The 12,963-nt window shown below is 36.4% G+C and overlaps 1 protein-coding gene across 1 annotated transcript in view; it reads right to left on the reverse strand.

Moving 5' to 3' along the window:
• Positions 1-2,945: 2,945 nt before the first annotated feature.
• LOC140171318 (dynein axonemal heavy chain 12-like) overlaps positions 2,946-12,963 on the reverse strand; it is a 79,672-nt gene continuing 69,654 nt past the window's right edge. Inside the window, 11 exon segments of the mRNA XM_072194554.1 lie at positions 2,946-3,881; positions 4,752-4,819; positions 5,477-5,568; positions 6,314-6,544; positions 6,980-7,091; positions 7,969-8,072; positions 8,666-8,854; positions 9,516-9,749; positions 10,160-10,297; positions 10,796-10,936; positions 12,678-12,857. Of these exon segments, the coding sequence (XP_072050655.1) occupies positions 3,691-3,881; positions 4,752-4,819; positions 5,477-5,568; positions 6,314-6,544; positions 6,980-7,091; positions 7,969-8,072; positions 8,666-8,854; positions 9,516-9,749; positions 10,160-10,297; positions 10,796-10,936; positions 12,678-12,857 (1,680 nt within the window). The 3' untranslated portion in view covers positions 2,946-3,690.

Genomic DNA, 12,963 nt, shown 5'->3' on the forward strand with positions numbered 1-12,963 from the left:
TGTGTGCGTGCATGTGAATTAAAAACCAGACATAAAAAGCCAGATTCATAATTGTTTAGTGTTCCGGTGTGAACTGCCATTCAAGCCCACTTGGAAAGGTACTCCCCCCCCCCTCCCCGCAAAAAAGTACTTGTTATATTATTTTTCAGCCAGGTGTCACAATGGATCATGGCTTGTGGGTATGAATGCATTTATAATCTAGAATCATTACTGCTTTGCTTGGATAAGAATTGAAACAGGGCACCAGTCTCATCAAAGTGATCAAACCACTTCAGAACTGATGAAGGTGTATGCATTTTGTTGGAAGCGGAAAATAGCAGGGTTTTTATTTATTTTTTGAAATTTATCTATTTACTTTTATTTTGAGACCATTTAACTATTTCATTGTGTTGTTTGTAATGGACCTTATTTATTTATTTTATTCTATTTATTACACTTTATCACTGGTACAGAATTACAAAAAAAAAATATTGCACATAAGTTCAAAAATTACACAATATAATGAAAGGAACAATATTTGTTTTAAAAAGTCCAGTGAATGGCTGGAGCAAACAGGTGCCAGGCACCTCTAAAGACCGCCCCACAAAACCAAAAAAGAAGGGAAGGGAAATATAAATTAGAGGGGGAAAATGCAGGTTAAGTTACATTTGCCTGCAATTTCAAAAAGAGGTCCAAGTGCAAACTGAAGTTGCATCAAAGGTGCGAGCAAATTTGGACTGGTAAAACTCCAAAACTTGTTGCTTAAATGAAGCAACAGAATTTCCCATAGCAACAAAAAGCCCATCTTGTGGCACTCAGTTTTAGGAAGCTGATTTAACAGCAACAAACAGAACTACAGAACAAGCAAAGGAAACAAAAACAAAAATAAGTTTGTATGTGTATTGTACAACTATTTTATTTCATTCATTTAAAGCAAATTCATTCAGTACAAATTCATTCAGTACAATGTATAGTTTTCCCAAAATGTATTTCTCAATGCATAGACAACAAAATATATTTTTAAATAATCTCACGAGTATAAGGTGGAAATACAATTTAGTACTATTTATAAATTTATTCACATATGTGTTTAACTAACTTGGATGGAATATCATGAATATTTTCCAATGGATGGAATTTTTTAGTGTTGTTACCCACTGGTATAGTTAGCTTTTCAAGACAAGGAAGACCTGAACCTGATCTGTTTACGCCAACAAAATTAGACCCAAAGAGTGTTAACTCAGAATTACCCCATGTGTAATGCTATGGAACATCGGCCATTTTGGTTTGTCGCTCATGGAGGGCAAATGGTTTACCTTCACCATTTATCAGCTAAAGCCCGAAATTGAATGATGCTTGTAGTATAGTCCAACCTCCCTTATCCGCACCTCTTTTGTACGGATGTCTCCGTTATCATGTCAGGATGTGTGAATTAACAAGAAAACCTGTTTTTAATGCTTAAACACAACAATTCCATGCTCTGAAGCATTCAGAATGACATGTGGCATATATGTCATTCAAATACAATCTTTCAGTGTTATTCAATGGGAGTTGGTAATTCAATGGAGAATTATACATTTATCTGGATTTTTCACTTATCCTGCCAATGCTTGTCCCATCCGGATAAAAGAGCTTGGACTGTATAAAAAGGTTTGCGCACACATTTTGGTGCATTAGCGCAAACAAGCATACACTTCAAATTGAAATTTCGGGGTACATGTTGAAATAATCTGGAGGTACAATATTTGCCTTCCCATGAGTGACATGCAAACATGGTGGAGTCGGTACTCTTTGGTTGTCCCTCACTAGTTTACACAATAAACAGGGTGTGTAGTACATCTGCATACATAGAATAGGGAATGTTACACAGTATTTACATAATAATACACAATATTACATCATAACATCAACATTATACTGACCACCAATTATTGATAGTCAATCAAGGCACGCTTTTTTTAATATACAAAACTTATGCATAAAAATAGCTTGCTATATATATATCTTTGGACGGTGTTGTAAAACCTGGAATATCTTCTTGTAAGTGGACGGACTTAAAAGCAACTTTAAAAGTTACATGAAGCTTTGTTGGTAATATTCATTTAGTTACAAAATGTGTGGTAGGATGGACTTAATACACCTTTTATGTGGATGACTCCATTGACTTATCCCATTTACCCATCAAAATTGAGTTTGGTAGCTGAAAAAAGCTCATTATTTTCTTTTCATAACCCAGGCCCAAATAATGTTTTCTTTAGAAAGTATGGTATGGTTTTCTTCAGAAAGTATGCAATACTACCCATATGTCAGTTACATGGGCTATTGTGATAAAACCACTCGGGCACTTGAAATCAAGATTGTTTTAATGACAGGCCTATGTGCAAGATAGAAAGCAACATAATTATGAAAAAAATTGGACCACCCACCCTTTACCCTGTAGCAAATTACTAAAGCTTTTAGATGAATTGCTTTAAATTAGTGCATACATGTATGTATAGTACATTTTGTCTATCACTTGTCTATATTATATACAATATCATAAGGCATACAAATATTTAACAAGGCACTGCTTGTTGGATGGATTTTGTCAATATATTTGGACGGCATCTCTCAATGGACGGATTTCCAGTTAGTGTTGGTCAATTACTGTACAACTTACTGGACACTTTGTGCTACAGAAGAATTATAATCATTCTATGCTTAGTTATGTTTTATATAAAAACATTATAAGCAAAACTAGGACCCTGTTTTCTAACTCTTTTCTCTACCTACTGGTACTAAGTAGACATAATATTTCTATTTATTTGAACTTTCTAAGAATCAGTGGTGGCGCTACAGGGGGGCAATATTTTTCTTGCCCCTCCCCACTTTTTTGAGCCAAAACCCAAAAAATTAAATAAATTTCCACTTTTTGCGGTAATTTTGTTGATTTTGAACCCCCCCTCTGAAATTCACTTTGCCCCCCCTCCAAAAAACATTCCTGGTGCCGCCACTGCTAAGAAAAGCTTGCTCCTGTGCAATTACAGGCCCTGATTCATTTTATGCAATACTTTGGCATATCAATGTAACCAATTCTATCAAATCATTCAATATATTTCAATTCTCCTTCAGTCCCCTAACATTTTTATTGGTATCAATAAATATAATATCCCATTGCAATTATTACTTAACTTCTGGATTGTTGAAAATATAATACATATATTCCTAAAATGCTCACTCCACACACATGTTTGTTAAATAGGTTATGTACATATAATTTTCACATTTCCTTTTTTACAATTATGTTATATACAATTATACATACATACATATTGATGAAAAAGTATTATGGAATGCCTTTATTCATTTAAATATAATTTAAGTATTATTCAAATATCATTTAAATATAGCAATGTAATTATTACTCTATATTCAACTTAATCTATTAAGTATCCCACATTTTCCCAAATATTGGCCCTTAAAATATCTCTGTTCATGTATTGTAGACCCTAGCTACGCCTATTCATCATCTAATGAAGTCCTAACTGGGCTGCCCAACACAGATGTATGAAAGGATTCTGCTGATCAGTTTCAGACCAAAGTAAAGGGCAATATCATTGACCCTAACAAATATCATAACCCTGGCTGCCTAGTACACATAGCAGTACATTTACTCAGCTGCATAACCCAGCGTACTAATTCTCTCTTAAACCAAGTTAACCCTGTTTAACCCTAGTCGTCCAGCTGTGTAAGCAAGGCAACCCCTCTCTTAATCCAGTGCTGAACAGGTTGGTCAGTAGGGAGGTCAATCATTAAGACAAAGTTGGTGGAGTGACCTGTAGTAGACAGAGTACCACGTCTTTCACTGGTCTTATATGTTGGACATACATAATCTGTTGACGGCTTGAAGTCTGACTTTTTACCTGTGGAATTCAATCAACACAAAAAATACATTTATTCATTTTTCATTATCTTTTGCAACATGTGCCCTACATTTTTCCATGTAAGAATGGGTTTTTAACCACTGCATATACCACATACAACATTTTTGGCATTGGGCTATTCCTGTTGAAATCCATACACCCTATGGAAGACATTACCTTAATCTCCCACACAGGGAGTGTGAATTTCAAATGGGATTACCTCAATGGGTTACTTCATTTGATATCTTCCATAGGGGTGTATGCATTTCAACTGGAATAGCCCAACGTGTCATAAGTCTTATACGATGGCGAAGTTACGTAATAATTGGATTACCATAGCAATAGGTGAAAACAATTTTTGAATATACCGCGCTGCACTGGTACGATCACACGGTACCTCTGCTTGAACCATATCATGCTGATCACTCACACCTGTAAGATTACAATCTTCGAAAAAGGCTGGTATTGTATTCAATCTACGGGTGCAGACATACCCAGGTGATGAGTGTAACCTGCTTGTAGTGTAGTGCGATGTATTCAAAAATTGTTTTCACCTCTTGTTATTGTAGTTAATCCGATTATTACATCACTTCGCCAGCGTATACACAAGGCAGTCCCAAACCCATTGTTAACTCCCATATAGGAATTATATGTTGGAGTTACGGCAGGTTAGGACTTACAACAGGTCAAAGGGCTCTAGATATATTGCAATTGCTAGTGAAATTCACCCCAGATTTTGTTTCTAAATAAGTTCATGCAATCACCTTTACAAATATTGGTTTACCCGCCAATGCTCATTAAGGCAATAAAGCCTCATCACAAACTACTAACATTCTAAAAATAATTACACCAAATTTTAAATTTACTCACCAGGTTTAACCCAAATAATGGGTACAGGATCAAACAGCACCTTGGCTTGGGATTCGGCAAGCATTCCCCTAGAAGAAAAAAATAACAAGCAAAAAATGATGAAGACATGAAATTTGAGATGCCACTTTCCCAGAAATATTTGGAAATCCTGATCTTTTAAAAAACCTGATGAAGTTATGGGAAAAAATAAACCAAAAATCCTAAAAGAGCCAAAAATAAGAACCTATGGTGAATCATACCAGCGCTGTCTTCTTTAATAATTTTACATTTATGTTCAGGGAAAGCTGGAAAAAAAATGAACATTTCTGTGATGATCATACCTGTTTGGATGTTCTTTCTCCTATAACCATGACAAAAGTCGCAATGACTGGGCTTTTGCCCAATCAGAATGCCATCAATCTTACAATTGATAAACTCCTATCAAATAAATAGATTGATCTCAAGTTTTTGTGAAACGTACAACTGGTTTCATGCCCTGCTAGGGCAAAGCATTTAGGCTGTCTTCTCTTATAAATTAACCCCATAGACTCCCTGATTGGATAATTACATGATTGATATAATAAAATCATTTGAGTAACCAATCAAAGTAGAGTTTTTAGATCTCACAGCAATTTTAAGCACAATCCTCTTCAGCCCACCGACCATCTTATCATATCTGTGATTGGCTCAAAGCATAATATAACTGTCTTTGTAACCAATCAAGATAGTTCTTAGAGCCCACTGACCTCTTTCTATCCCATCTAGCACCATCCAAGAAAAGACCATTGATGTACACACCATCCTCTGGTGGTTTGTCTGCTGTCTCACTTGGCAAAACCTGCATGGTTAAATAAAATCAACACAAAATATATCAAAATGATCAAATCTCTCCAGGTAACAAATGTGATGTGATACATGTATATGGGGGTTTGCAACAAAAGCAGTTTGGCGCGATGCTGGGGTAGGATGAGCATCTCGCCAAAAACTGCTTTTATTGAAAACCCCCTTATATCAATGATTTTTGGATGTGTTCCCAAATTTGCTCATGTGAATGTAAGGGGTTTTGCAACAAAGCTCTTCATATATGTGTACACAAGTTTCATTTTGCAGAGATTTTTGTTACTTTATTTCTCTTTTACCTGGGTCCATGTATTCAGAGGGAAATTTAAGTATTCCTCTGTTCCACCATATGGTCCAGCCAGAAAAAAAAAACCTGATTGGCCTGTTCTATATTAGATTAACCCCCCTTGTTGACCATGACATGAGTCAGTCCCTCTTTGTAAAATACATGTAATGGGCTATTCCAGATGAAATCCCACTACCCCTGTAGAAGATTCTGGATATGTCTTCCACAGGAGCATGTTTTTCAAATGTAATTGGTTATTTTGAAACCCATACTCCCCCTGTATTATGGCTTTACCTATATATCTTCCACAACTGGAATGAGAATTTCAAATGGAAGTTACCCGATTGTCTATTCTATTCAAAACTTATACTCCCTCTGTGGAAGACTTCAGCTAAATCTTCCACAGGGGTAGTGAAAATATTAAATGGAATAGCCCAATTCTGATCTGCTAACCTACCTCAAACTTGAATCCACACTTATCAATAGGTATGGTATACTTCCTAGCGTAATTTTGCATGGCACCTGTCAAGAAAGCTTGCGTGAAGTAAAACCCAGATACCCAGAAGATGTGTGGTTTGCCATCATCATACCAGTCCTGTAGGAACTTGAGTCTAGCCAGGAAGTCATTGATGTAACTACCTAGAGGTTTCAGACTGGGGTAAGAACGCTTGGCCCACATGTCAGGTACCTGGAAAGATAAATAAAGTGAAAACAATGGTCAAGTGAGTAAAAATAATAACAATACTGTAACAATTGTAATAATGTTCAGACATAACAAATCAAGAAAGCAGTTTGATGCCTACATTTTAAGGGAAAAAGATTCAGTATTTCATTTGAAAACCATACACCCCTATAAAAGACATGACCTTAATCTGCCACACAGGGAGTGTGAATTTCAAATGGGATACCTAATGAGTCTCACCACCTGTATAAGAGATTTAACGTTATGTCGTTCATAGGGGGTGTATAATGGATTTCAACTGCAATAGTCCTGTAGATAAGTCTGTGAATTACCTTGCCAATTCGGCTAACTTGTCTTAAGCAGTATAGCTTAAACAAATTGTAATTCAAATATATACAAGTGTAAAATATTGAATAAAGTACATGTTTATTTTTTACTTACCTTTCCGATAAGTAGATTAGAAGCTACTGCTTCTAACTCAGCATTCATGACAACCAAACCCTTGATGGCTTTCTGTAAGTTGACTAGACTTGAACGGATGGTTTTCAACAAGCTGTGAAGAACATGAAATGAAAACATAAAAACTAGGAATCATTTTCAAATGATGCACACATCACAGTATATATTACAGGGTATATCAAAAAGATTGATACCCATCAATAGTGAGTATGGACAAGACTGACCAACAAAATGCAGCATAACATCCACCTTATTTGTAAATTTATTTCATAAAAGGTCATAAAACTATAAATTGTCATTTTAAGATGATCGTATGTTGAATTTGGAAAAAGCAGGTGTTTCATTCTAGAATACAAACTATAAATAGATACCAAACATTTAATTTTGATACAGCCTGTAAAATCACCCAAAAAAAGATCCAGTTCTTTGGCCATGTACAGCGAATGCGAAATGACAGATACCCCAAAATTGTGATAGAGGGCAATGTACATGGGAAAAGACCACATGGAAGACCTCCCAAAAGATGGATGGACACTAGCAAAACAGACTGCTTAACTCGAAATATCACCTCCATAGCAGCAGCAGATAGACTGGCCAAAGACAGAGTGGCATGGCATGGAATCACCATGGATCAGATGGCAAGGCAGAGTGCACTAGCATCCGTGCCAACGCCTTAGGTCAAGGTAGGTAGGTAGTTATATTTTTCGCATACAAAACTTTTGAAATTGTGTTTTTGCCAAACAGAAGAGTGTCATATCATGCCTAAAAAATGAATGGATATTATTTATTTCCTACAATCGTGCTTCTGATAATCCATCCAATTCCTTGGCAAAGAAGTCGAGATTTTGTACCTATAAAAATATCCATTTGAAGTTGAGATATGTGTAAACATTACAAACATGCCAAAAAAATCAGATTAAAAAAAAAAAATTTCATTTTATAAGATCGTACATGCTTTTAGGTCGACTTACTTGTTAAATCTCTCCATCTCTTGTACAAGGAGTGTATTCATACTCTCAGAATAGGTCACAGGATACTTGGCTAAACCAGCCTCTAAATCATAGTCCTTTGGCAACTATAAAATACAAACAAGCAAACTTATATTTAATCAAAAGTAAATAATAAAGGCAGAAAGATTTTTCCATCAGTTCATCATTGGAGTCCTCCTGAGGAGGATGTGTGTCTATACATCATAATATTAAGGTAAATATTGCAGTATACTTGTATTGGAATGTCGGTCTAAACCTATTTAGTTTGTTCATCTACCAGTGCGTATGAACATTTACAGTGATAGATTATAGTTTAAACTACACAAATTTCACTACAAAGCAAGCTGTAACTCAACTCACGGCAATCAACACAGAACCCTCATATATAGTGTGTGTAGTCTTAACTTTGGTTTGAATAAGTAACATTGGACATTTTGAATTTGGCCAATCTCCTTCAGATCTAGTTGGCCAAAAAAGGTTTGCATCCATCGCAAAGAGGACTCTGGTTGTCTTGTGTAAGTTTAAAGTAAAAAACTGAAGTTTGAAAGATTAAACCATGTGCATTTTTTGACACAAATTGGAAGGTAAACTATCTTTATTAAGAACATTCTCGCCTGACAGGCATGCTTTATGTGCAATGTGAATTTTGTAAGTTTCCCACACAGTGGCTAGCACCTACCTTGGACAATATATCCTGTGCAATTTCTGAGAGGACATCATCAGTTTTCTTGCCACCGCCTCCTCCTCCTGCCCCACCCTGAGTCAGAAGTACACTGTCAAATAACTGTTTGGTCTCCTGTAGAGACTTGGAGATGTTGACATTGTCATGCATGCCGAAGATCTCAGGATCCTGGATCAGGGGTAGATTCTGTCAAAGGCAAACACAATTCATGGTTAATTCATGACTACTTATAACTATACATGCATTTGGGTAACCTGTATATTTGTATATAGGTGTTGTTATCACATATGGAGCTCATTAACTCCATACAATGTGTAGTATTTTATTGTGCCACTAGAAAGTGATCAGCAATACTCATAATTATGTTCATTTTGTTCCTTATTTCAAAAAATGGTAAAGGCCCATACATTACCCTCAAACTTTTCACCAAAACTCAAAGATCAATATTTGCAACTGGCTATCGTCGCTGGGCAGGAAAAACCTTCTATGTAAATTTTAACTATTACTCATTTAGCAAAACAGGAAACTGTACAAATTGTCAAATATGAAGGTATTTTCATTTTGTAAGGGAAAAAAAAATGCCTAAATGTTAAAACATGTTGTTTTTAAAAGGTAAGTGTGCTTGATGTTCCTTGTAAAATGGAAATACTTTCAAAAGACATGATGTTTTGCCAAATGAGTAACAGTAAAAATTTACGTAACAAGTTTTTCTTGCCCAGTGATGCTATACACTTACTTGAGAAGGTGCTTTATTATTTTATACAATATTTTTACAAATCATTGAATCTTTTGACAAAGACTGGTACAGTTAACAAAATAATAATCACCTTAAGTTGCTACTGCTTACCTTAATGAACTCAATATATTCCTCATAGGTGCCCTTAGGTGGTGCAAAATAAGTGCCACTGGGTGAGAACTTATACTTGGGATTCTCTATGATAGCAGGTGTATAGTAATCAGCCAGGATGGTCAGAAGACAGCGTCTGTCTCGGTCATCTGTCACACGACCACCGTAGTTACACTCACCGGTCATGTAAGCAACAGCATCGTATTGGACGTCATCATAGTCATTGATGAAAATCTGTGGGGCAAGGTAGCATATATGATGACAATTTCAAATTCAATAAATTAAGTAACTAAGCATCTTCTTCATGGTTAATAGGCACATAACATAGACATCTTCTCTGGTAGCTTAGCTACAAAATCATGTGCATCATCTCTAGTACTTTCACCTTCTACGTACTAGGGACTTTAAGTATAGCTTAAAGAAGTTACCATAGGAAATATAAAAGAACTAAGATCATGTTAAATATAACATAGACTAATTAAACGAGAGTATGGGGAAAAATAGTATTTCTTTTGAAACATTTTTGAAACTTTTTTAAGCACCCCCCCCCACACACACACCCAGCAAAACAATCATTCATCTTTTTATGCAAAACAACAATTTTCAGAATATAAAACTTAACCTTATTAATGATTAAGCCTTACCTGTAGTTGTCTAATACTAATCCTCAAATCAGACTCATTGAAACCATACGGGATGTTCCAGCCGAGAGGACCAAACTTACGTCGTTCTTGCACAAGGGCATGGAAGAAACACAAACCAAATAGCAGCTTCTCCCAGTGCTGTTTGAAAAAAAGAGTGGACAGAGATGATAGGGTGAGTGAGATATAGCAAGTGAGATTGAGAGGGGCAACAGGAGGAAGAGAGAAGAGTTGAAGAGGGAATGGGGAGGAAAGAGAATGAGAGACAAGGTAGATGAGAGAGGACAAAAATAACCATATTATTCTAAAAGTTCAGGTCAATCAATATAACTATCTTATACATCAATGGTCATAACAAACCCTGCAGTATATAACATGTTAATATTGTGTTTAATGACTTGACTTATCTAATAACTTCATTTAACATGTAAATATTTGATCTAACTACATGTACCATTTAATTTGTCTTGTAAAGTGCCAAGAGGCTATCTGCCTCTTAAATCGCTCTTTATTATTACTTTTATGAGTTTATATAGTTGGGTATCAGGCCTCAATGACAAATCTGACCACCCACCTTTAACCAGCATTCCTCCTAAAAATGTCAAACAAAAAAAAATAATAATAAAAATGCAAACTTACCTCTTCCTTGCCTGGACATCCTTCAAAGAAAGTCTGGTCACTGAGTGGATCATTGAGATAAGACTGCAGCAGATTCATACGTAATCCTGTCGGTGGTTCATTGGTCATCTTCACACCATTCTGTAACACTGTCACAGGGAACTGTAGCACATAAAATAAAAAGACATTTATATAGTGCTTTATGCAGTAAACAGCCTCTAAGCGCTTTACATTTATTCCGCCGTCATTAGAATATGTCGGAACCACGTTTGCAGCCTACAAGTGGCGCAGGGTCCATCAGTACAATGACTGTGACTACCCCTAACAGCGTCCCATTGCACCTGGGTGGGGTGAGGCAAGCGAGGCAAAGCGCCTTGCCCAAGGGCGCAACACGGTGGTGGGACGGGGAATCGAACCCACGCACGTCGAGCAAGCTCTCAGATTACGAGTCCAAGGCCGTAACCACTGACCCACCGTGACCTCACATGACAAAATGAAGCACAAAATGATTCAAATTTTACACATCTTAACCTCATTCCAAACATTTTGTGCAACAATTGCTAATTGAAATCCAGGAAAAACAATAATTTCAATTCATTTTTTATTTACTAGATTGTGGATTTGAAACCCTTCAGTGTCAGTGTGTTGTGCACTTTGGCAAGGCTCTAGGCACTTGCCACTCTCCACCCAGGTGTATAAATGGACACCAACATATGTGATTATCCATGACAAACCAAGTGTAACATCGCAATTTTGAGTTACTTAGATTATGAATGAATGAATGAATCTTTATTTCCATAATAAAAAACAACAAAATACAAAGAAATTCAACATCATAAAAATAAAACAAGACAATTATGGAGGAGATGATCGAAAGGCCAATAAGGCCAGCATTGACCATCCCTTACAGAACTAAATTAATACAACAACAAACAAACAGAGTATATTAAGCCTATCACACAAGAACAAAAACGGGGCTCCAAGAACTAGTTGTAAAATGAGATTAGATGTGTTTTATATTTGTAGACAGTGCAAATCTTTCATATAACAAGCCTTAAAATGATATGTCACTTGTCATAATGGATTGGGAAGTGCTTAAAAAGCCAATTCCTTTGTTTTATATTGATTTCTGCATATATGGTTCATTGGTCCATATCACTGAATAAGCACTAGTGCCTTTACACTGGATTTGTTGTGGATGGTCACATATATGCTGGGAAGCTATATACCAAAGCATATGTGACTATCCACCTTGAGTGAGCCTATAAGGTTGACAGAGCTTGTTTTGAGATATGGTCTATTGAACCTCTCAAAAAACAACGGAAAACAACAGATTCCCAACTCTTTTACTGATTTTTACTACCTTACAAAAAAAAAAAACATGGACATGTAATATATCAATGTAGAGCTTCTTTTGAGGGAAAGTTGTCTGTCCAATATATCACAAAGTGAAAATGTCGACATTACAGCCCATTTGTGGAGGACTGTCACTATATAATATAATATTGAAAAGTTATTTGGCCCCATAGATTCAATGAGATCTGCCTACGAACCTTGACCTTTATCATTTAATGCACCACATACTACTAGTACTACAGACCATGTATCAACAGTCAATGTCCCTGTGCATTGTATGCTGTGAATTCTCGCATATTCATGAGGGCTGATTGTTTGCTTGTGCTGTGTCTAAAAATCACGCCAGCGTTGCGTGCCTTTGTGTATACGTGATAGAATGTTGTGTGCCTTCACGATTACGCGATAGACCATATAAATACACAGTAAGTGTGTAGCAGTTTTGCCTGTCACATTTCATGGAACAATCTGCCCTCATTATCAGGTGATGCTAAGACTTTGACTGGTTCTACGCGGTCTGTTATCTTTTTCGTCCATGTAATCCACTTACCTTATCTGACGGATAGCTAGTCAACCAAAGCCTAAACTCTGGGTTGACTGTCTCTGGGTTGAAGTCTTCACAGATCTTCTCCAAAGCTGACATCCAGGAGACGGCCAGATGGCAATTCTGTAGCACCACCCAGCTTCCATTTCCAGTGGCTTCTGTAATCAGTCTGGCTGCTACTGGACCCTGGCATATAAAGAGTCAATTCAACATTTAGTTAAAATTGGATCCACCATCTTGTTACCAAAACAAGGTTCTCCGTGCAAACCTATGTGCAAAAAGTGCATTTTGT

Source organism: Amphiura filiformis, chromosome 15 (assembly GCF_039555335.1).
Source record: "Amphiura filiformis chromosome 15, Afil_fr2py, whole genome shotgun sequence".
Classification (NCBI taxonomy): Eukaryota; Metazoa; Echinodermata; class Ophiuroidea; order Amphilepidida; family Amphiuridae; genus Amphiura; species Amphiura filiformis.